Below are 24,968 nucleotides of genomic sequence, written 5' to 3'. Positions count from 1 at the left end.
ATCCTGCTAAGCCTAAATCTAATTCCCCATTGCATATCTCCCCGTCCCCGTCTGTCCATGTCCAGAAGATTGTCAGAGTCAGTAGTCCAGCCCAGTCGTGCCCCATCCATCCATCATTTCTCAGTCACCGCCTTGAAAACTCTTATTTTCAGACGGGAAGAATACATGACACTGGCGAACTAAACAGGTAATCTCCTTGTTTGTTGCAACGTGTTTCTGCCTTCCGGAATTACTAAAAGCCACAGATCCATTTTGCCCCTACACCGCGCGTGGGGAACTAGGTTTCTTTCAATTTTTCTCCATGTTGCAAAAATTATGCGCAAGTGTTGTAAAAAAGTAAACAAGGATTAGAATGAAAACATGGCAGCCCACCGCTCCCCAAATGCAAGTAAAATGTTCGTTCGCGACTCAGGCCTGCTTCCGGAAGGGGTCTATCATATATGATTCATTCCAAAGGACGTACATACTTTTTTTTTTTTTTTTTCGTGTTTGACTACATATAATTTTATATGGCAACGCTACGCTGTACTTTGGTACCTACATATAATTATTATTATTTTCGACATATCCCAACGCATGCACCACAGCACAACGGAAAGGAATAAAGCAAACCTACCTGAGCTATATCCTGCATACACAACAAAAAAACAAAACGAACAAACAAAATTTGATATTAATATAACAACGGAATTCTCGTTTCATCCATCATCATTCTCGAATCCAGATTCAAAAAGTTATATTACTTGCTGATATCCGCCTCCCTCAAACCAACTATTTTCAGAATACAAACTTCAGTACCTCCACTACCAACAATAACAACTACTTACTCATTCTGACCTCATCAAATCTCATATCGTTACATCCGAAGCTCACTCATCATCCCTCGATTACCATCTACTACCACGTTTACCATCCCTCAAGCCTATTTCTCCAGACCCCGAGATACTCCGGACTATATTTATATATAAGCGGAGTTTGCCCGTTCGATCCATCATCCCTTCTTATAAATACTGGGGCTGAGTAAACTACCGAGTTGGCGAATTCTCTACGACTTTGACATTCATTATCGCATATCGATACGGTACTTTGCAGGGCTGACGCTAGACTTATCGTTACACTTCCAAAACGAGTCATTGCACACCAACAGTGTAACTCGATACCGAGATTCCTTTGGTGCAAATTACGAACGGGCTTTCAGGTGTTTAGGCTCCGAACTGACTCGGTCTGAGAATATCTAAGGAATATTTCCGTGAGGAGTACTTAGAGTGATTCATATTTATATCTCGAATCGACCCCGAATTTTTTTGATACTTCAGACTTAACTCTGAAACGATCAAGTTATTCAAATACACACAACTATACGAATACATAAATACAAATACAAACAACTCAAAATGTATTTCTCATACACACCATCTCCACCCTCAACAAGCTACAGCACCTCCTCCGCAATGGAAATTCCCTCCTCCTCCAGCTCGCGTCCACAATCTCCTTCATGTGCCTACCCATCCTGGCCTCGACGCTCCTCCATGAACTCCAGCGATTCCATCGATGCCCAAACCCAAAACTACTCATACACCTCCTCTGCATTCTCCGACGAAGAACTCTCATGTGGTCTCTACACTTCTGTCTTTGAAGAAGAAGATTGTTCACCGCTCGCCACACCCAATGTTCGTTCTCCATCTGGATCGATGTGCGAACCTCAATACGTAGTTGTCGACAACGCAGCACTCATGAGAGAGTTAATCGCACAACACGCTGCTGAGAAGGCAAAGAAGAGAGAAAAGGCAGCTGAGAAGAGCAAGAAGAAGCATGGATCTTCTTCCAGAAAGTCAAGACACAGCTCTGGTGCACACTCAAGCAAACACATGACACCCATCTCCGAAGTTGGTGAATGAAAGACTTGTTTGAATATGTTCTTAGGATAGGATCTCTTTTTTGGTAAGTTCCCTATCTGCCAACCTTTGATATCAAAAGTTTAGAATACAGTAACTAACCAGTATGAATAGATCAGAATACTTTATACCCAATAGATAGATACACTAGATAGATATCATCAGTTTCAACAGGCGACTTTCGAAACGAACAGATTATAGAAGGAACGATAGAGGCAACTCCATGTCATCACTACTGAGCTGCAACTTGCGCGCTGCTCATCTCGTCAACTCAAACGACTATCGAGATTTGGATGCGATGGAGATTGGATAGGAAATGGATTGGAATATGATGCGATACCCTGATGGGTGTTCGCTTGGGATATAGCAAATATGCATGGATAGGATAGGATAGGGCATCTCTTCACCGGGAAGATCGATGATGGAATCAGGGATAGGGCGCATAGCGATGATGGTGAAATCAGACACCTCAAGCATGCATTGGACTTGCTTATGAAACAGACATGGCATGGGATTGTCGGCGGGACTGGCTTGGATGGACTCTGATTTTGGGACGGCACGTGTGTGCATTCTTGGAATGATATGGAACGCATGGATAGGATGGATTTCTTTTGTTTATTGATGATTGATGATTGATGATGAATATACCCCAGGAAGAGTCGAAGGATAGGAAAGGAGGGAGAAGTCGTTAAGCATTCGCTTAAGTTGTTAGTGTATTGGGGATGCTAGTTAGTTTAGTTGTAGATCACTATGATCTCTTGTTGGAATGAATTGAATTCTACTCTCAAAACTTGAATTTACTTTTTCTATCTCGTGCTTTGAATTTTTGCGATGCTTGTGGTATTACTTGTCATACATATATGATGTTGAGTTGATAGCTTGGTGTTGGTAGAGTCTTTTACGTGAGGGATGTGATGAGAAGTCATGTATATCTGAAGTGTTTACGTCAAGATTCATCGTGTTACTCCACTGTTCTACTGAAAGTAGCACGAGATATCAAGAGATACCAACACAGATCAGCTAGACCAAATAGCTGAAATCACTTCGAAGCTGAACAGGTATCGTATACATCAAAACACAGCTGTTGATCCGCCACCCTATTCAGCTAGCAACTGCTTGTTCAATCCAATCTCTAACATCTATCACAAAAGAGTAGAAGTTGCAAATCTTGCTTCCAATCCTACCTTTCGAAGGAAGAGATCAACTTTTCAGAATTGAAGTGACGCTCCGCTAGGCCACTGCCGTGGAGGCCTTTTCGCTTCGCTCTAGTTTAATACACTGAGCAGGCTTTCAGATCTTCGATATCAAGTTGGTTGTTATTATTTAATTCTAGGTATATATATATATGTGTGTGTATTGGCTTGTGTGTGCGAGTAAAAAAACGTGATGCCATGTCTCTGAGGTGGTGGATACTGATGGAACAGTTGGAGGAACTCTCTAGATATAGGAAAGGAATCTGTTCAACACCCAAGTTATGTATGATTTACATGCTGTCTTGCTTTTAAATGCATTAAAAGTTGAAGTCTTGAGTAATCTTCTCGGGCCGAAAGCCACGAAGTAGGTATTTTGCTATTAGGAATTGCGATGGAACATGGTCATTTCAAATTGAATTTTAATTGTTCGATATCTAGATAGGTAGGTTTCTTGCGCCGTTCTCTTACTTCTCTTACATTCTCCTGTATCAATATAGAGGTAACATTTTTCTCTTTATTCTAGGTGGTTATAATCCAAATTGATCTCCTCAAGTCTCAAGATAGCATAAATGAGAATCTGAAATTGTAAGTAGACTTACTGATTAGCGAAATCTCGACACCGAGATCTCTTCTTGAACACTTGAGCAATCATTTACTAGTGGAATATTGTTTAGACTTTGATGTCTCACTGTCGCGTTCTATGATACAAACAAGCACGCACCCCTTACTGTCGCAACGGCAAGACATGAAACCACGCATGATCTACTCAGGATCTTATGTGGTAATGGCTGGAGGACAAATGTCGGACTTGTGTTACGCAAGATGAAAATAAGATGGAGGAGCAAATGAGAACCAGAAGAGGATCGAGATATAATTTCCTACTTTAGATCTATAATTTTGACGGAATGTTGGAATGTATAGTATCAAATCACATCTTCAGATCTCAACGCGCCAAAGGAATGAAAGATGGATTTCTGGAACTGGAAATCATGCGAATAGGAGAGACTTAGTACCAATCCATTTCCCGAGGGTGGTGTGGAGAACTACTATTCAGGTACGATTACTTGTGTGTGTGGAGAACAACGCTTGCACTACTGCATCTTTTACTTTAAGTAGCTTCATTCACTGGATAAAACATACTTAATGGATCGAACCGACGGATTGGTAAATTTAGCCTGGATGAAATGCAGTGTGCGATGAATTTGGAATTGAACGAGACAGGGGAAGAAAAGAGGGTGTGATGAATTATTAGGAACGAGGAAAACAAGGTGTGGCTGCAACGTTGCTGAAGGTTTTGGATTTGAAGATCTTGGGGGCGGGTTGTCAACTTAAATGAAATGAAGGATGAAGGGATGAATATCGAGATGAAGAAATGAGTCTTATTCTTACTTGCCGTGCCGCATGATACTTTAGAAATATAAGGATTTGGCGATACACGAGTTGGTGGCAGTGTTAGTTAATTCTTGCGCTTTTCTATACCGAGAATTAGCGTTCTTAGTCGGATCCCATCCGAAGCGTTGAAGATTATGAGCTGTATATGTGCCTCAATTGTACAGTTCGTTTCGTACGTGCTGTTCTATTGTAAGCTTTGATTCTTGAGGATTCTGATACGAAAGCCTGTGCAACCTATTGCTGGCAAGAATTGGTGAGTAGGACTGGTTATAAGTAAGGTTAGCTGCGTCACCAAAATCGGTGTCACCATAAGGAAAATGACGGAGCAGCTTAGAAAGAATCTCGGGAGTCGTTAAGGAACTAGACCTTCTCCACTCCCGCGGGTATCTTTCCCCGTAGACTAAGCAATGATATTGAGTCTTGACAAGCTGGGATAACACAAACGATGCCAAGTATCGGACTGTCCCCGATATCAATGGATGAATCGGAATTCGACGTGGTCTGGCTCAAATACATATATCCATCACTTCTGTGATTCTATCACCAAATACTTACCAGTAGGAAGCAGTGCCTTAGGTTGAGTATGCAGTTGAATGCTGGGCAGGGCGAAGGCTTGATTTGATCAGACCTGTTGACCGGTACTTTGAACTTGATCCGAAATCGCTTTCGAGTAACTACCTAGGTAACTATTAATTGAAAACCTAGGCTTACAATTTATGCGTGTACGCTTCTTTATAGAGATATGACATGGTTAAGATTCCTAATTGCTATTCCTACATGTTTCATACTGTACAAATATATCATCATACATCAGAAGAGGCGGTACATATCGTTTCGTACCGTTTCGACCTGTTCTTCGACCAGTGGGGGCTAGAATTAGATATGATACGGTGCATGCAATACGGAAAATCCTCTCTCCGCAGTAAATGTAGGTCAGATATGTGGTCCTATCGTACATATATACATAACAGTACAGTAGCCGCAGTGTAGTGCAGGAAAATGTACTGTGCCTTTTTCTGCGGCGAAGGACATCTATATTATACAGTGCATGTTGAGCTCTTGTAAGAATTACATTACACAGTAGGTAAGGTAGGATAGGATGTATACATTACATTGAAAGATTGATTTTTGTGGTCCTCATTGACGATAATTTGATAATAGGAATTCTCGATATCGACTTGGCGAGAGTAGTGAGGAAGGGGATGGTACAGGAGTAGCGATAATGATAGGAGGGCATTTCATGGAAAATTAGGGGAACATGTAGAGATGGTTCTTCAATCACACTTGGGCACCCGCGTGAAATGTCTCAACAGCATTCTAAGAGGTAGAAAATGATATCGCATACTTCCCCGATAGTTAGATTAGCTAGACTCTTTAAAATGTAAAAGAACCTATAAATATTCGGAGGAAAAGTTTTCACATCACAAATGTCTTAATATGGACATAGCAAATCATATACGAAATCAAGCACAATCCCGTCACTCCTCATGCAACCATTATTCGTGGAATGAATACGACATGATAAAAGACTTTCATCCAGACGGAAGGATGCAAGCTGTTATACTTTCAAGCCATCACCTTTTCCCTTGGATACTCATTTCATTTGTGTGTGATATGGGATGGGATAGGGACGGGGGTGGATCTGTTATCGGACTCGGATATGCTCAGAGTTTCCTTCCTCTAGATTAACCAGCAGCAAGCAACAACATCGCTAGGTTTGCACGGATTTAGGAGAGATCTTTTACAGTTCTCACGTACTACCTACCCGAGCTACCCTCTTACCCGAGTTAGATTTTCTCCAAATCCTTTATTTCCCCCCCCCAAATACAGGAAGGATTCTTCAAAGCAGGGGAATGGGAAACTCGGAAGGTGCTGAATCCATGTTCGTTCGCGCAATTGCAATCAAAATCTGGCCACGGACGATGATCTTTCCGTTGGTTTTATTTCGGCTCCTACTGAGTTTGGACCAGAGATTGACCATAGATAGATAGATCAGAGATGAGGATGGTGAATGGATGGACGTAAGGATGGACGGACGGATGAAAAATACCTGGAGAGCCGGTATGTATAGCTTTGATCGAATTCGGAAGATTGACACGATGCAAACTGCAAGTAACGAGAATTGGATGATATTCCGTGTGAGTAGCTTGAGTGAATAGACTTCAGATACTACCTACCTACCGAGCTACCTGGGATATAATCGTACATAGGCTCAAATGTAAAGTCGGAATGAAAATCATTGAGAGACGATATGTCGCCGAGGAGTATAACGAATACAGCGAACTGTTATTGAATTCTTCAATAAAATTTCTTCTTTAAGTTCTTTCGTGGTTGTACGAAACATGCCATGGGAACAATACCTTTGTTGGCGCCTCGAGTAGATAGATATGACCTGACGGAAATCGGAATTGATAACAATGAATTGTTCATATTTAGACATGTGGAATTTAGTGGGACTCGTCTGATCCTCTCATCTTTTCAATTCTCTTTCAATTGTCTTCTTTAAATCTTTTTTCTAGTCATTAGTTACTCAATTCATGTACAATACCAAGGTACGAGTAGTCATTTAAAAGTTATACAAAGCCGCCATTCAACCATCCATATCATCTCAACGACTCGATGGTCAAAAAAACGCCGTGCCAACCATGTACCGTTGCCCATTGATATGGCGATTACCTTCTCTGATAGGATCAACTCTGGGTGATGAATGGCATTCATCTTGCATCTCGTACATATCGCTAAGAATAATCCCGTACTGCTTTGACCAGTAATGGCGCTTACGTGCCTTGAGATGAGAGAAGCGTGGAGCATCGTGGAGCAAAAACACAAGGATCAGATACAAGGGCCCATCCGATGCTAATGGTGTTAGTGGAATGGTGGAATTGTAGAATGAAACTAATTGAACGAATAGAATCATCAGATTCAACTATTTTCACCAATTTAACCAATCAACCTTGAATCTTTCAAAATCTAATATCACCAAAATCACCAATATCACTTCTCATCAGGGCAATCACTCGAATCAAGACATGAGTTCAACCATTCCTCATCTCATCACCTTGTACAACACAACATGAGCAACATGAATCTGTGTCTAACTATCTCGGAAGATCTTTCTTTCATAGGGTACCTATTCGATGTTGGGTACATATCACAGAAATTAAGAATATCCACCCGTAGATATCATCTCGTCCAGTACATATTCAAGAATCATGTACACCTAAGAATAACTTTGATACGTGACTGCCTAGTACTTATCTAGTACAAGGCCCTTTCATGTCTCTTTCTCACAGCCTCTCTTGGAATAGAGGTACTATACACTATATACTAATCATGATTCGTCTTACTGCTTTCCAATAGATGTATACGGCGTGTACCAGGTATTGTTACTATGCCGAGATATTCCATTTTCAACGCAACTCGAAGAGTCAGGTGAGGGTACATTGCACCAAAATGTCAACCCGAGTATCCAATTAATGATCGACCAGGCATGTTAACGTTGAATCTTCCCCTCTCTTTTGATTACCCCATTGTAAGGTTACCAATTACTTCCAATCATCTTCAAAAGACGGTATACTGTTCCCAGTCATCAAATCTCGTACTATCTCTATTCCGGGTCCTTCATATCAAACCTAATTCTTTTTCTAGTCTGAATTTCTGACATCTGAATGAATGCAAAATACATGACCCACTTGCTGTGACCAAGAATACAGTATGTGGTCACCATCACAATCATCACATCTTGCCCCCCTCTATCAATACGTTTCCCAGAAAGGTAAATCAAGTAACGCATGTCAGCAGCCTCGAAAAGGGTCGCAAAAGCCCTGACAGAATGCATAACGATTTGACAGGGTATAAATGGATTGAAATACAAGCCCGAGCACCATCCATCCATTGAAGGGGGCGTCAACCCTTGAATAGCATGCTAGAAGCTTATTTACTAGGGTTTGCTTTAAGCGGTATGTAGACGGTATAGTGGCTTGTCTATCTTGACTTCTTACTTGGTGCTAGACACATGAGCCGGACCGCGACCGCATCACTTTCCACACCACATTCTGTATCCCATGGTTCGGCTGGACATGCGTATCGAACAAATTCGCAGGTGCCAATTTCTAATTTGGTCTCCGCATTATCCACTGATAGCTCAAAGAATCTTTGATTAGCCGCTCTGTCCCATCGTGCCCTATAAACCTTACAACGCTCTCGGACTTAGTAACGAAAGCTATTAACCACCAAAAAAGCCATATACGGTTATTGTGCTCATTTTCCAGGTTCAATTTGTCTCCAGTCTTTTTTATCTTTTCATATAGCGTGTAGTGATCTTTTGCTGCTTTCTCTGGTACCCATACAAGCGCCATATCTGCCGTCTTGCGATTCGGTTGGCTCCAGGCATGAGACGAGGATCTTTTTAGTGCTATTGATGTCTTGTAGTCTGCTTTCGTACCACTTCAACTCACTTCAACTTACTTTGGAACATATTCTCCTCATTCCAGTTGTACATTCAACGTTCTTGACCTTTTCCTTCTCGACCATTGCACAAAGAATATTAGAACGAATCCCCGGAACACAACCACGCATCACAGTTGTTCACGGCGACACTGCAGAACGCATCCATTGATTCGGTAGCCAGAGTTACCCACTGCTATTCTTTACCGCCCGCCATACAGAATATCCCATGGGACAACCGATATAGAATCGGGCGTGGATAGTGATCAGCCCTCTGTACTGCAGAAAGCACAACAGCGAGGAAGAACGGCAAGAGGCCTGAGTTCCAGCTGATATATCTGTAAGTGACATTCCCTATTATTAAAAGTAGAAGAAGCATTGGACTCCCAAGTTTGTCGAGTCTTCATGTGTTCATGTAGTCAACCTTTGGACAGAAAAATCCTCATGCAGCGGTCCGACTAACTATTCCGATGCTCCATCCACAGGTATTGAAGTTATCACCACCATGTCTGTCGCAAGGACCCGGTCGATATCAATGAGATCCAGCCACTCATCCAAAGGTACTGGAGCCACATTGGCCGAAGTCAGTATGCCTCCAATCGCCGTACCTCGCGATTTTGAGCCGTGTGCTGCGACAGCATCGATGTTCTTATATGTGCAAGGAAATTCGGTTGTTTGCGCTCATCACGATACCCTTAAGATCGAAAGACGGTTTTCGAGACACACAGAAGAAATACAATTGTTAGCGGTGGATAATATTAGTGAAAGAGGAGCTGGAAGATTAGTAGTGAGTTACGATGCTGGCCAAACTGCAATTGTATGGGATTGCATGACGGGAGACGAAATTGCCCGATTCGCGAGTTACGAAAATCTTACAGTGGCAGCTTGGATGCGCAACGGAAATGTTGCATTTGGTGCGTATGGCGGGGTAATGGAGGTCTGGGCTTTGTTGCTGATGAATTTCATACAGGAAATGCTCAAGGAAATGTTATTCTTTTTGAACCGACCACATCAGAGCATATATCCTCAAGAACTTTAGATCAAATTCCAATTACAGCTTTGGCACCAGCAGCAGATTGTAGGACATATGCTATTGGGTATGTAAAATTCCAGCGATACATTTTTGGGGCATTTTCGCTGATTCAGTCACAGATTTTCAAATGGATCTCTATTGATTGCAGCATTGCAACCAAGATTCATAATTCTTCACAACTTGACAACCTCAAGAGGGCCATCTCCGATCGTCACACTATCGTGGCATGCATCATCGTCACGCCAGAAGTCGGACATGTTAGCATCTCAAACGAATGACGGCGATCTACGGGTTTGGAGTATTGCAAAATCACCCACTAGCAATGACACAGCCAAAGTAGTCCGGGTATTGAAACGATCCGATAATTTTCAAACCGGTCCTAATTGGCTGGGCTGGTCAAAAAATGGTCGTATCATTCAGTTTTCCGAAGGGTAAGTAAACCTAGTGCTCTCCCCTTATTTGTCCCCCACATTGCATAAGGCCATGGGCGCGCGCTTAGCAACAACCACTTACACAAGGTGTGATACAGGGAAACATCGTCATGGGACGTTCGAACGAAACAGGTCACTTTCGAGAAAGTTCCGACATTGGACATTGTGAAAGGTCTAGCTGTTTATGGACCTGGAGCAACCCTCTTCACACTGGGACCGAATAATACGGCACAGCAATTTGATCTTAATTCTCCACCGCAAATGGTGGCAAACGTTCAACATCCAGCCAATTTGTTGCCACCTTCTCCCCCTGTTTCTATCGAAGAGCAGAAACAACAGGCCGCTCAAGCGGTCGCAGCTGAAGTTTCAGCTGTACCAATAAATATCGACATCTCCGAAAGTGACTCCGATCGGATGTCACCGCTGGCTAGAATTGCTAGACGTGGTGATGAAATCGAACAGCAATTACGTGTAGAGGCCATGGAGCCTGACCGCTCCGAAACATTATCGCCTGTGTCATCAAGAAGTCGCACGTCAAATTCTACTAGGTCATCCGCAGATTCAAGGCCACATAATACTCGGCATCATGGAAAACATTCTTCAGGCTTATCGGCTATATCACGTGGAGGCATGAGTGAAGCAACAACCATGTCATTTGGCTCGTCGATCCACACTGGTACTGCTCGAGAACCTTCTGTTCTATCAAGTAGAGACTCGTATGCTCATAGTAATACCAGCTCAGCACGATCATATCGTTCTCGACAACGTGGATCTCGGCTAAGACAAGAAGTACTCCGTAGTCCCGATGAGTCAGGAAGTCATGTCGTGGAGCTATTCAAGTATACCAAATATAGGTTAAGTGATATTCCCTACCGTCAGCCACAAGTCTCAGAAAGTGCACATCTAACAAACGATGATCTTCGAATCCAAATGCTCAGTACAATATTTGGATGGGATGGAGAAGTCGAAGGGTTGATTCGTGATGAGATGAACAGAGCACCAATGGGATCAACTCATAGAGTTCTTCTTGCTAAATGGATTGGCGATCTTGAGCTGGATATCATGGCTACAACCTCCGAATCAATGACTTCTTCAGACTGGATGCTTCTCGCTCTAAGTGGAATTGGAGGACAAGCTTCGCAAACCAAAGTCGCTAGAGCTTATGTTCAACGACTTCTAGAAAAGGGAGATGTTCACACTGCTGCTACAATCATGATCGGTATGGGTGATCAAAATGATGCAATCGAGATATACGTCTCCCACAAACGTTTTATGGAAGCATTAATTTTGACGAGTCATGTTTTTCCATCGGACTGGTCTCGACAAGCAGCATTGATCCGAAAATGGGGTGAGTGGGCTGTTCAGCACGGTCAACAGCAATTGGCTATTCGATGCTTTTCCTGTACAGCATCTGAGTCGTCAGAGCCTTGGACATCACCATCTGCTCGAGCTGCAACTTTCACCAATATTCATAGCCAAAGTATTCCCGAATTATTAAGCCCTCCTTTGTCGCCTCCTAGCCATAGAGGTCCACAGCGCAGTATTGCGAAGACATCGGCATTGAAACTAATCACTGCGTTCGGAGATAAACAACAGAAGTCAAAGTTCTTTGGTGTTGATAATGATAAGACACCAATTGGTCCTGGCCCAACACCAATCGAGGAATCTGCTATTTCTCCAGGTGGTGATACAGCACATACTGCTTTCTTGAGACCAGGTAATCGTAGCGCATATCATACACCAGCCTCTGCACGAACGGCAACACCTGGTGGTTTCTCACGTCGACGTCTTCCATCCATTGGTGAAACACCTAACGATGTCATACCTCGTGTCAGGTTAGAGCCATTGAATCCGTCAACGCCTGGTGATTCTGGTTCAGACCGGGAGCGAGTTGGCCAATACGCTCGTGATGCTGAGGCGGAACCATTACAACTAAGCTCGGCAACATATACTCCCATTACAAAGAACAGACCTACGACACCCATGACCCAAAAGAAGATTGCCAATCCATTGCCATCACCATCGCCAGATACATTTACTTTAAAGAAGCAAGACGATCGTACGAGGAATGGATCACGACATCGTAAGCCAGATGGACTACAGATCCAGTGGCCACCGATGGAATCCATAATCACAGGCGATTACATGTCATCTCCAGAACCAACTGTGTCATCCCGCCACGATCATCGGACTAACCGCTCAATTGGCGACCCTTTGAGCTCTGCTGCTCTATCATCAGCCGCTTCCGTTTCGGCCTCAAGTAATGCCAGAAGCCCTTTAAACAGCGAAAGAAGTTTTAGAACAACAAGCCCAGTGTTGCACGGCAGAAGCATTGACCAATACATCAATAGCTTGGATACAGCCACGTATCATAAGAAACAACAAGGGAGTCGGCAAGCTAGCCGAGATCGAAGCGGAAGAGCTCGCAGCAGTAGCCGAAGGCCAAAGGCTCGGGAAACTTCGGAAGACAGAGGAAGAAATATCGTCCAATACATCAAACCTGCAAAGCGTTCGCCAACCTCGCCCATTCCAATGTCGCCTGAAGATCTGAGAGATCTTGGCGCCGCAATCTCAGATAGTGAAGTCATGATCCAGGACAAGCAGTTCAGAACGGACAGTCGAACCGGATTCAAATCATCAAGACAAGCAAGCCGAGTCCGAAAACAATCTCCTGAGCCACGCAAAACATCTAGCCGTCAAACAAGTCGCAACTCCAGTCGCCGACCAGCCAGTCCTGATACTAGACTAAGCGGTCGAGATGCCCGAGGCCGAAGCGCAGGACGTTCTGGATCAGCAGTTCGCTCCCCTTCTTCTCCGTTGCCATTTTCTCCTCAAGCAAAATTCTACCAGGAAGATGAGGTTGCTGATTTTGAGGACTTGAGGGCGGCAAAGGCAGCTCAACTTGCATTCAGATTGAGGAGCAGTAGCCGTATCAGAGAGCGTGGTACAAGTGCTGTTCGAGGGTCTTCACCAAATGGAAGACGTCGTGAGAGATCTACAAGTCGAAGACCCTTGGAAGGTCAAAGATCGCCATACCTAACTCGAGATGGTACTGAGTCTCAATCTCACTTACGAACACAATCAGAGTCAGTACAAAAGGCCTCTGGACAGCAAAAGATGGATCCCAAAGATGAGCGAGCATTAAAGCGAGAACTGGCTGCACGAGAGCTTGAAGAAAGACGTAAATCTTTAGCTCAAAGGCCATTGGCGCCACCCATCATTCACCCAGGAGAATTAAGCGGCTTGTCACCACTAGCTTATCGTCCTTCTACCAATTTCTCCGAACAAGGATCAGCGGCGTCGTATTCGCCCCCCAAAGCAAGTCCTCAAGCCCCTAGAAGCCAACAGACTACACCAAACAATACTTCTCCAAACAGCGGTTTTGGTTCAGCTCCAGAGTCATCCGTGCAGATTGGTTTACCAGCAACCCCAAGGGCTATGCGTCATCCTAAGTATGATCCCGAAGGTAATGGTGCAGATCGTATTCCACAAGTTCCTCAAATTCCGAACAGATATGATACGGGTCCATCACAAGCAGCAGCAACATTGAGCGCAGCAGTTTTCAACAGTTCATCTGATAGCCTGCATGATACCTTTGGACCTCTTCCGAAAACTGTTTACCAGGCATCTCAACCACCTCGCCGTATGCCACCTCGATCTGCCTCAGCTCCGATCCCAGAAGAAAATTTCTACAAGCCAAATGTGATCCCAGCAGGTCTACCACTACATCCCGCATTTCAAGCCGCAATTCCATCCAGTTCTTCAAGACGTACACCCGATACCAGAGAAAGAATGTCACCCACTCAATCTTCTCGTAGACAAGTCTCCGGAGATCCCCATGGTGAGAGCGGAAGTAGAAGTGGAAGTCCGGTTTACGCAAGTGGACCTGTGAATGTGTTGACTGGAATCGACGAAACTATCGAGGCCAATCAAGCAATGCCTATGCGCCATCCAAACCATGATCTGATTCCTCCACCACCCCCACCCCCACCAGCTCCTCCTCTTCTTCCGCAACTACAGCATTTGGCTCTGCCCCCACCACCACCACCCGCTCCATTGTATAGACCAAATGCAAACACCAACTCCATGGTGTCGGGTGTATCATCAGGCTCTGGTATCTCTGGCGTCTCTTCCGGTTCCGGCGTCATCGAAATAGTAATGGACGACGAACCAATTCCCATGATTCCCAAGAGCAAAACTCCCACCATCTTATCCTCATCAACAATGAACTCTGGTTCCATAATGGAACCACCTCCGATTCCACCCACCCTCGAACGTCGCCGCACATCATCTGTCTCCCACATATACACACATAATCGCGGTCGTTCAGAGACGGACAACTCACTGTCGAACCGATTTTCACGAGCCGCAGAACGTTTGAGAAGCGCTAGCCGTGGTAGGAATAATTCGAGTCCTATTGTTGATAAGGGAGTTACAAAAAGTCCAACCGAGAACGGTGGGAGTCCATATGAAAGTATTCCTCCTCCAACTTGGTCTGTACCACCCCCACTTAGTAGGAGTGTTACAACTACTCCTTCGAGTGGTATGCAGATGGAGAGACATCCTATGGAAGTGCGAGCTGCGTATCAAGGGACTATGGAAGGTGGAATGATTTGATCATCTCTATTTCTTTCGCATCGTGTGGCGTTTTTATTCTGCTTTCGTTTATATTCTTCCTCGGATGTTGAAATTGCTTCAATTTTTTCATCTTCGAATCTCGATACCCTTTCTATTATTTCTTCAACGACGACTTTCATTCCTTCTGATTTCAAACGCAAACAAACGCATAACGGCCTCTATTTAACATTCTCATAACATTAATTTGATGAACGAAAAGGTGGGCTGGATTGGAAAATTATTCACATAACATTCTTGACTGTCATTTACAAACAAGAAAAACAAGATTACATAAGAAGCAGAAAGACAAAAATTGGCTCAGGCTTATGATGATATTATGAGTCTTTATAGTAGATGCGACAGGCTCTACTGATTTGATGGATATTCGTGGTGCTTTTTTGTTGATGAGAAAGAGAAATTTGTTCATAATATTGTATATCTACTTCTGAACTATCCTTGAATACATATTTACTTTTGCAAACTTATGATTTCTTCATTTGCGTTTTTTTTGCAGTTGTTTGGTGCTGGCATGGTATGATGCTTCCTAGCCCCCCCTTTTGGCACTTGAAATTATATTCAGTCTTTTTTCTGCCAGGAGTGGAGGGCTAAGTACCACACTGTTCCATTGATTTGGAATCGAGGAATTGAGAGGGCACAATGAACAGATTGAGGAGAGTTCAAAGAAATGATACGGGGCTTGAAGAAGAGTAAAATGAAGGCAAGACAGCATAGACACCAGGGCAAAAAAAAAGATGAAACATTGAGGAATAAGGACAAGAATTTGAAAGCACAATACCTAAAGTAGCTTGATACGAGGCAAGAAAAGGATAAGATATAAGTATAAGCATAAGCTTGGAAGTGGAAAACGAAGATTACAGGAGGAAGAGAATGCGGTTAAACAAATGGGCGTGTCTTTCTTATACTTCTTGCCTCACGGCTGGTTCATCGTTTGTTTTTGTCTTTTCTCTGAGGCTGAGTAGGAGATAATCTTTGATTCGAGGCTTTATTTAGATTTGCTAGATTTGAACTTGAAAGTAGCGATTGGGATATGGGACATGAATTGGCAATTTAATGATGAATATTACTTTCACCTGTAATGTTCTTTGCGACGTGATGGAAAGTGGCTTAATGTGGTGGTGGTGATGTTGACGACTGAGACGTATGTGCTGCGATAACTTCGTGAGGTATACTGGAGGGAGCCTTGAAGTATTTATGTAGTTAATCTTTTCTGATTTCAACGGGTTACGAGACGATATGTGGACAATCGACTTCTTGAGAGAAGTTTTGACAGAGTACGTTTCTACCACTTGAGATCACTCGTGGCCCCGCGCACGAAACTACGTGCGCCGATGAATATCTGAGTACTAGAGGTTATATATAGAACAGTATTTCCAATTCAAAGAAGAACAAAATTCCGTATGGCCTGACTACCAGTATCATCAGATGGCTGTGTAGTATTCAACTTTGAATATTAATTAGAACGGCATGCTAATAAAGATTGTGTATAAACTTTCCAGGATGAAGTCAACGAAACCCCCCTCCAAGACCCCTGCAGGATCGATCACGTGACTCTCAAAAAAGTGTCCGAGCGATTAATTTTCTCACCAAATGAATCTCGAACTGAATCTCGAAATCCAGGAATTGGGCTCCGAAAAGACGTGCAGTGAACCTGCAACACCCAAAGCACCTCACAATGAGTGTCTCCCGCCCAGCGCGATGTCTCTTCAACGCGCCTCTCCCCTCCCTCCGACCACTCACCCGACGACAAAATTTCCACGCCTCGACTCCCCTCCCCGCACGACGTCGTGCCCGTTTTGCTAGCATAAAACAGTCGGAGCTCGATGCTGCTCCCGCGAAGGAACTTTACCCTGGATATAGCGATAAAGAGAAAGCTTTGTTAGGGAAACGATATACCCCAGAGCAAATTGCTGCTATTGAGGCTGCGGAGGAATCGGTCGATGCAGATGATCTGAAAAGTCATGGAGTGATACGGACTGATTTGGGGAGGTTGAAATATATGGATGATTTGAGTATGACGCAGCCGGTAATCGACAAGAAGATCATGGATTATCGAATTGACCCAAATTGGACGCTGGATCAGGATAAGATCGGAGACGAATTCGTGGCGTACATGGATAAAGTTATGGAGGAGAATACTGAGGATATAGATCCTGAGGATCCAGAGTGGGAAAAGAAACACAGGCCGAATAGATTGGATTCGCTGAAGGCGCTGCAGAAGGAAATGGGCGATCCAAGCACTTTTGCGATTGCCCCGCAGGTTCCTGGAGATTTTACAAAGGACCCGGGTCAGGCTGCGGAGATAGCGAGGGAGGTGGATGAGGAAGATGAGGACAATCTTGATCCTAGGGATCCCGATGGAATTTACACGAAACTGCGCCACCAGACTGGACTCACCATGAACGAAATCTTCGAACTTGACACCAAAATCCTGGTCAGTCACCGAGTTGTCAATCAAACTCGTCTGGGTAAAATCGACAGTATGTACGTATTGGCAATTGCAGGAAATGGAAGAGGTAGATTAGGTATAGGAGAGGCAAAGGGTCAGGAACCGGAAGATACGAATAATAATGCAAAGATTGCGGCTATTAAGAATATGCAACCAGTTCCGAGATATGAGGAACGAACGATTTATGGAGATGTCGAAGGGAAGGTTAGTGCGGTCGAAGTTAAGCTTATGGCAAGACCTCCAGGTATGTTTCAAATATTATATCGCTCTGCTCACATCGAGTTTCTGGCAATGCGGGGCAAGAAGAGGAGCTAATTCATTCTTAACTTATAGGATTCGGTCTCCGATGTCAAAAACTTATCTTTGATATGGCAAAGGCAGTAGGGATTCATGACCTGGCAGCGAAAGTACCACGCTCGAGAAACAAGATGAATACTGTCAAAGCCACCTACCAAGCATTAATGAAACAACGGATACCGGATGAGATTGCCAGGGGAAGAGGAAAGAAACTTGTGGATGTGAGGAAGGTATACTATGGAGGAAAGGTATAAGGGGTATACGATGGGCGGATACATTGAAACAAAAGAGAGGAAATATGTACATGTATATTACATATTGTATGAGTACTACAAGATGGATGCGGAAAATGAATGTGCATTTGCATGGACTGGCGTAATGCTGGGAATGAGCACAAAAGCATATGGAAAAGCAAACATGGCATGAATTCATGATATTGCATTGGGGAAAAGATCTTAGATAAGAAAAGATTTTGATATGCAAGTTGCATTACACATGTTATGTGTGGGTATCTTAGTCCAGAACTCCTAAACAACAGATGAAGCAATTCCTCCCTTTCGAGTTTCTATCTGACAACTGTAATTCGTGATATCTCGTAATGATAGACTCTGCCATGCCATCAACGGTGTAAACCTTGCCGCCATAGGCTGATCTGAAACTCCAATCATGCCCACCTACCCTCTGTCATGTCCTATTCTACCTCTCCATGACACATCCCATTTCCCACAAATCGAGCCGCCTCAACACATTTCTTGAAAGTATCGGAGCTTAAGTTGGTGTGTCCTAGTCGAAATTCCACAGTGGTCAAGAGAAATACTTCCCACTCCCTTATCAAATGAGTGTGAATATCCGGCCTCTAAATCATGCAGTCGTACAGAAAGCAACTCCCTCCAAGCGATATCCACCATTCCTAACACTTTATTCATAATCTCCCTCCTCACTCCCCTCCACTCCACCATCATCATTCCTCTCCTCACTAATCTGCTGCTGCAGCACAATACTATAAACACTCGCTTTCAACAACGTAAAAACCAAACTTGTTTTCCGCTCCAACTGGCGCAGATTATCGAGAATATAGGCCGTGGGATTATTAGACATAGTTTCGAGAGTGTGCGCAAGCTGTTCAGGGCGCTGGTAAGCTTTGTGAACCTTGTTGTAGAATTGTGATTGAGAGAGGGAAGGAGGGGAAAGGGGAAAGATGAAGAGCGAATAGGGGAGAGGAGGAGAAACAAACAGTCTTCATATTCTCTGCCAAGCGCTCATACTCATCCAATAAATCTTGCTCTGTAGGTGAAAGATCCTCATTTGTAGGAAGAGGGATATTGGATGCGTCTGTCTCCATGGTTGCGACTGTCTTTTCAATTGTAATTCAGTTGCGATTGTAACCTGTGTTTAGCAATCTTTGGTTGTGAGAGTTACAATCGATTTGGCGATATCTAACAGATGTGCAGGCTAAAACTTTCGTAAATGGATGTGGTTTGGGAAATGATCACGTTTTGAGTTGATGTCGCGTCGTAAAGTTCAACGATTGTCAACCCCGCAATTACAACGGTCACGTGAAGAAGAGACTCAGACCGCGCGTTGGGTAAGGAACAGCTCGAAGGCACCTAGGCTCACCGGGAGATGTGCACTGTGATACATCCCTTCATGGCCTTCATGTATCTTGACCAAGAATTAGCGACATGGAGTTGACGTCGCATTACTTGTTAGATCAGAGAATATCACACAACAACGGTCAATTGTGCAACAATTTAATCAATTTTCATCGACTACATCTCAATCTACGTAACTTGAGACGTCTTGTTTCGCAATGATCGCTTCATTCATTCTCCCAAAACTCCACTTGCTCTTCAATATATGTATAGTTTTCACTCCTTCAAAAGCTCTATCTTTTCAACCACTTGTCTAACTCCCTACGATCCTCCTGGTCCTCCCAACAAAGCGAATCTTCGGACAATGCTTGGACCTATCTCATCATACTCTGTTTGATATTAGCATAACATACTCAACAGACAGGAGAACAAAAAGTATAACTTACCTGCTTTGGTGTGACAATAAGATCTGAACTCAGGGGTCTGACCCAAAAGACTACCACCGAACCATGGACCATGTCGTTGTCTCTTATGGGAAATGACTTGAACTTCCAAACCTCCACTTCTTGCGCCACCACTTCGTGCTTCGCTGGCTCTAATTCTGTCATCTACTAAATGTTTGATATCACGTTGCAACCTGCGACCAAAATCTTTGTATAATGTACTTCCTCCAGACAAGACAATATTCTTGTACAGTCCACGACGAACATCAATAGGCGAAGATTGAATGACGCCGTCGACCACTGTTGGAAGTGGAGTCAAGAAATCGGAGGAGTGAATTTCTGGGTTGAAGAAGATTTCTGGTGCAAGGAACCTTTCGTAACCAACATCAACAGTTACTTGACGCCCGCCGGGCTGTGTAACGGTATGCTTCTCGAATCTCGTAGGGTCGCGGTCGAAACGACCAAATTCCTTGACAATATCTGGGCAGACGTAACAATATTTTTCTTTAATTTCGCCGGCAGTCTTCAATGAGGAGTCCGGTTCGCCTCTATCTCGAAGTAAGGATTGAATGAAATATGTAATGTCTCGACCAGCGATAGGAATTGATTTAATTGATGATCCAATAACGTATCCTTCCGCAACAGGAATTACGTGTGTTACACCGTCTCCAGAATCAATTACGGTTCCAGTCAAGGATCGATCAGAAACTTTGGATGAAGTCCACGACGCAGCCAATGCGAGTACAGCTTGGACGGCAATGTATAGACCAGCACAATTAAAGGATTCGAACATAATTTCGGCAGTATTCTCGCGGTTCTCGGGTGGATTGAGTGGCTGGGAAATATCGGTAAGTGGAAATTTCATACGGACTTGAGAAACGAGCACATACAGGTTCCGTTAACAGAAAGTAATGATCTTCTGGCTCAACGCGGAGATATTTGAATATCGAATTGGACCAGAATCTTTCCATGTGATCCTGCAGATTTAATGTTAGCCACCTCGCCTTAACCATAGCCTTTGACCTCCTTACCCAGTTGTCAATTTGTCCGTGACGAATCGGATAGTTTATGCCATAACCTGCAATGATCAGAACGTGTTTCAATTCCATATATTCTATAGTTTATTCGCACCTGGTCCACTTGCGGCTGCTAATGCCTCGTCTCCGATAAAGAAGTCCAAATCTTCAGTTCCACGTTTCATTGATAGATGACCTCCTGGCCCAGCACCACCTGTAAGATATGAAGGCTTGTTGGCAACTGCAGGACGTCCAGATCCAGAGCCTGCACTAGCTCCTGCGGCATTTTTGGTCGCTATGGCGGTAGGGAAGACGAAGGAGGGAGAATCGTTTCCAGCGAAACCTATAATTGAGGCATTATTAGTTGTGTGCCTATCTTCTCAGAAGAAGAGAACAAACCAAGCTTGGAGTAACCGGTACCGCTATCGTTAAAGTATCAGTAATTGTACAAATAGATAACATCCCTTTCCTCGGGACACGGGGATATAGAATGCCTTGTGGGGATCTCGAACGTACTTGTCCATGACAACGGCCGGAGTGTGAGAAGCCATATTGAAATAAAGCTGCGCAATGCAGACCCAGAAGTGATGAGAAAGTTATGCGACAGCTTCAGAGATTGTAAATAACTTGTGCTGATAATTAACAGCTTGTATTGACCGTTGGCGTTTGAATCTAAGCTTCAAGATGACGACCCATACCTAGTGTAGGCGGTGCGGACCTAAACGAACTAACCCCACCAGTGCCAGCGACAGCCAGTCAAGTACGGTCAAAATGCGGATCACGTGCACGCAGTATAAAATTGATATTCCTGACTTCACTCTGGTCACATTGCTCTTCCTCATGGTATGAGAAGATAATTGAATAACCAAGGAGGATGGGGAAAGAAATATGAATTAAATTCTCTTGGGAGAAGGAAGAGATTTTGTCCGGTGAATTGAGGATCTTTTGAGTAAATGAGATCATTTTCATTATCATTATCATTATCCTTTAACTTTATAAGTGAACAGCTCTTTCCCTTTTCATCTCCAACCTCACTGCCTGTTCAATCTTACTATGTAATAGTGTACTAGGTACACATCTCAATGTCAACAAGACATATTTCTCTACTCTACATCCTAAGATTTCTTCCTCCTCAACTCTAAACATTACCACCGCGTCCATCATTTCTTTCTTTTACGGAATCGCACAGTCAATCTCTTTCACGCACGCATTCACATACACTCGTTTTCTAAGCATACTTTGTAAAGCTTTACCTAAATTATTGTTTGAATCTCAAACGTCTCAGCCGTTCTCTTGTATCTCTGATATTGAGTCTACTGTCCGAATATATCTTCGAGGTTAACCGAAGTCTCCTGTGACAGAAAAGCTTTCGGTTCCTGTATAGTCAAGGGCAGTCATTGCAATCAGAGATATTTCTATGGTATATCCCATAATGAGCTGTATCTATGACAATTAATGGCTGACTGATGTATAGTTCCAATAGCCAAATTGTTTTTGATATAAATTGCCACCTCGACAGAAACAGAGTTGGAGAAAACACCATCTTAGACGGCCCTCATCAAATATCGTTCTCGCCATCCTGTCCTATCCTTCAAGTTCGTCAACTGGAAACTAGATATCATTGCGAAAACCATAGGAACACGTTGTTACTCACGTATCGGTTCTCTCAACTGCAAGTTCCTGCTAGTGTCCCGTCCTCCCTGACACAACCTTCGAGTATCAATATACTCATATTCACTTGAATATAAACGTTTCACCTTTACCCCTCACTTGAGAGACTTCATGTCTGAACTCGCGCAACGATCCACTCCTCTACCTCAGCAATCTCTATTCGCTAACAAAATTGACATTGCGCGAGAGCGTTTTTGTCAACTTCGTCGCGAACTCTCTAATCTTTCCAATCCACTTCGCAAGTTTCAAAGATATAACATCGAAATTATCCCGTCCCCATTCTTAGATCGTGAAGGTCCATGGTCAGGATCCCCACCATTACTGGCCCCAACTCCTCTTTACCAAAACATGCAGACCAATAGGATGCCTGCCATGAGTTTTGATCCAATAATGGATGGATCAGCGGACACCAGAAGACCTCGTCTAGCACAACCTCAACCCTGTGTATCTGCGATATTCGTACACGCTGGTGCAGGTTATCACAGCACTACGAATGAACACATTCATTTGGGAGCTTGTAATGAGTAGGCTGACTGAACCAAGAATTGAAGCCTCGAAAGTTTACTTGAGGCGTGTGAAACTTTGCTGACTCTGATTTAGTGCTGCTCGCGCAGCAATGCGAATCCTCAAAGCCGGTGGTTCAGCCGTTGATGCAGTCGAAGCTGCGATCAAGGTTCTTGAAGATAAGGAAATCACCAACGCCGGATACGGTAGTAACTTATCAATCGAAGGTATAGTTGAGTGTGACGCAACAGTGGTAGATCATTTGGGTAGAAGTGGTGCCTGTGGTGCAACTGCTCGTAAGTCAATTGCCATTTTGCCACGTCAATCCATTGACCAACACCTTGCTCCCAGAAATCAAGAACCCTGTCAGTTTGGCAAGATTGATTTTAGAAGCTTCAAGTAGACCATTATCTTTACGAAGAGTCCCACCCAACCTTCTTGTCGGGCAAGGAGCGACGGATTTTGCATGGGAGCATGGAATACCAGTTGTACCACATGATATGATGTGCTCTAAGAATGCGCGCGAAAGATATATTCGTTGGCGTGATGATTTACGTCGTGCCGAGGGACAAGGTCGTATGACACCATCAAGTACTAACAGCAGTCAAGCTGCTGATGACGAGGCTGCCGCTCGGGAATACGAAGAACGTGTAAGAGCAAAACAGCGTCGGGACCACACCAACGCGCTTATGAATGGTACATGGAATGAAGGGCAACCTGATTCTCCTTCAACAACATCCCCAGGTCGAGCATGCCCTCAGGAATCTGGTCCATACTCTCCACGTCCTGGTACTCCTCCGAGCCGCGGATATTTTCAGATGAATGCGCCAGGCCGAGGAGCTTCTCGCTCTCCAGTAGGAACAACTCCCGCGAAACGAGCACGACTAGCAGCACTCAGTGATGGCAGTCCGGGGCGTGTTCAATCTCTTCTATCTCCAAGTGTTACTACCAGTGGTGTGTCCAGCGAGCCAGGTATATCTGCAAGTACTGCTCCATCCACAATCGATAGGCCATCTAGTACAGATGGTCATCTCTCTCCAACAGACCAGGAAAAGGTTATTGAAATGCATTCTGCTTCACTGGATCTAGCCCAAGAAGGAACAATCGAGTGCCCACATGAGTCTACTCCAGAACCTCTTACTCCCAAGAAGGCTGACGTGGACTTAATTACTGATACCGTTGGAGCTATCGCCATCGATATGTATGGCCGTATTGCTGCAGCATCTTCATCTGGCGGAATTGGGATGAAACATCGTGGCCGGGTTGGACCTGCAGCTCTTGTAGGTATTGGTACAGCCGTGGTTCCTTGCGACGAGAGAGATGAAGATCAAGTATCAGTTGCCGCAGTTACCAGTGGCACAGGAGAGCATATGGCGACTACCATGGCTTCGCAAAAATGTGCAGACAGACTCTACCACAACACCAGACGAGCTCGTGGTGGCCAGGATATGGAAGCTAATGAAGACGAAGCCATGGAGTCATTTGTTCAAGCAGATTTTATGGGCCATCCTGGTGTCAGTGGAAGTAACTCAGCAGGCGCAATCGGTGTTATGGCGGTCAAAAAGACACAGTATGGATATTTCCTTCACTTCGCTCATAACACCGACTCATTTGCCTTGGCATCTTATGCTTCAAACGAAAAAGATGCCAAGTGTGTTATGTCTCGTCTTGGAGATCATGGAAATGTTGTTAGAGGAGGTCGAAAGGTTAAGATCGACAAAGAATGACTTCCAGCGGCACGCCTCGCGCGAATTACCAACCTTCTACTCTAAGGTGTCGAGTTTGGTACATGCGTGTGGCTACTTGGTTCATCGATCCCTTATCATTTTTACTGGCGTTGTTTTGGAGAGGATGCATTATTGCTTACGGAGAAAGGGGCCTTATGATTTTTATGATTATGACCAACAAAATAGGTAGCGTTGAAGAATGGAATCGAAGGAACAGGATGGGGAGGAACCATTGCTAAAATGA

General features: G+C 44.0%; 6 protein-coding genes across 6 annotated transcripts; 4 read left to right on the top strand and 2 right to left on the bottom strand.

Moving 5' to 3' along the window:
- Positions 1–1,394: 1,394 nt before the first annotated feature.
- On the top strand, positions 1,395–1,898 carry EAF02_001306 (uncharacterized protein; the record flags this gene model as incomplete). The annotated part of the gene is made up of 1 exon (XM_038897354.1): positions 1,395–1,898. One exon carries the CDS (start codon positions 1,395–1,397, stop codon positions 1,896–1,898), a length of 504 nt encoding a protein of 167 aa, XP_038762329.1.
- Positions 1,899–9,431: 7,533 nt separating this feature from the next.
- Positions 9,432–15,007, top strand: EAF02_001305 (uncharacterized protein; the record flags this gene model as incomplete). The annotated part of the gene is made up of 4 exons (XM_038897353.1): positions 9,432–9,840; positions 9,897–10,023; positions 10,079–10,390; positions 10,489–15,007. The coding sequence occupies 4 exons, from the start codon at positions 9,432–9,434 to the stop codon at positions 15,005–15,007; spliced, it is 5,367 nt and encodes a 1,788-aa protein (XP_038762328.1).
- Positions 15,008–16,700: 1,693 nt separating this feature from the next.
- EAF02_001304 (uncharacterized protein) lies at positions 16,701–18,025 on the top strand (the record flags this gene model as incomplete). Its single annotated transcript, XM_038897352.1, has 2 exons — positions 16,701–17,718; positions 17,808–18,025. 2 exons carry the CDS (start codon positions 16,701–16,703, stop codon positions 18,023–18,025), a joined length of 1,236 nt encoding a protein of 411 aa, XP_038762327.1.
- A 664-nt stretch (positions 18,026–18,689) lies between these two features.
- Positions 18,690–19,113, bottom strand: EAF02_001303 (uncharacterized protein; the record flags this gene model as incomplete). The annotated part of the gene is made up of 2 exons (XM_038897351.1): positions 18,690–18,890; positions 19,006–19,113. The coding sequence occupies 2 exons, from the start codon at positions 19,111–19,113 to the stop codon at positions 18,690–18,692; spliced, it is 309 nt and encodes a 102-aa protein (XP_038762326.1).
- Positions 19,114–19,684: 571 nt separating this feature from the next.
- EAF02_001302 (uncharacterized protein) lies at positions 19,685–21,373 on the bottom strand (the record flags this gene model as incomplete). Its single annotated transcript, XM_038897350.1, has 7 exons — positions 19,685–19,752; positions 19,810–20,641; positions 20,697–20,783; positions 20,838–20,884; positions 20,938–21,165; positions 21,222–21,244; positions 21,339–21,373. 7 exons carry the CDS (start codon positions 21,371–21,373, stop codon positions 19,685–19,687), a joined length of 1,320 nt encoding a protein of 439 aa, XP_038762325.1.
- Positions 21,374–22,604: 1,231 nt separating this feature from the next.
- EAF02_001301 (uncharacterized protein) lies at positions 22,605–24,724 on the top strand (the record flags this gene model as incomplete). The annotated part of the gene is made up of 3 exons (XM_038897349.1): positions 22,605–23,017; positions 23,094–23,293; positions 23,349–24,724. The coding sequence occupies 3 exons, from the start codon at positions 22,605–22,607 to the stop codon at positions 24,722–24,724; spliced, it is 1,989 nt and encodes a 662-aa protein (XP_038762324.1).
- Between the last annotated feature and the right edge of the window lie 244 nt (positions 24,725–24,968).

This window comes from Botrytis sinoallii (assembly GCF_014898435.1).
Source record: "Botrytis sinoallii strain Bc 23 chromosome Unknown BSIN_002, whole genome shotgun sequence".
Taxonomy (NCBI): Eukaryota; Fungi; Ascomycota; class Leotiomycetes; order Helotiales; family Sclerotiniaceae; genus Botrytis; species Botrytis sinoallii.
This window is presented reverse-complemented; position numbering and strand designations above follow the sequence as displayed.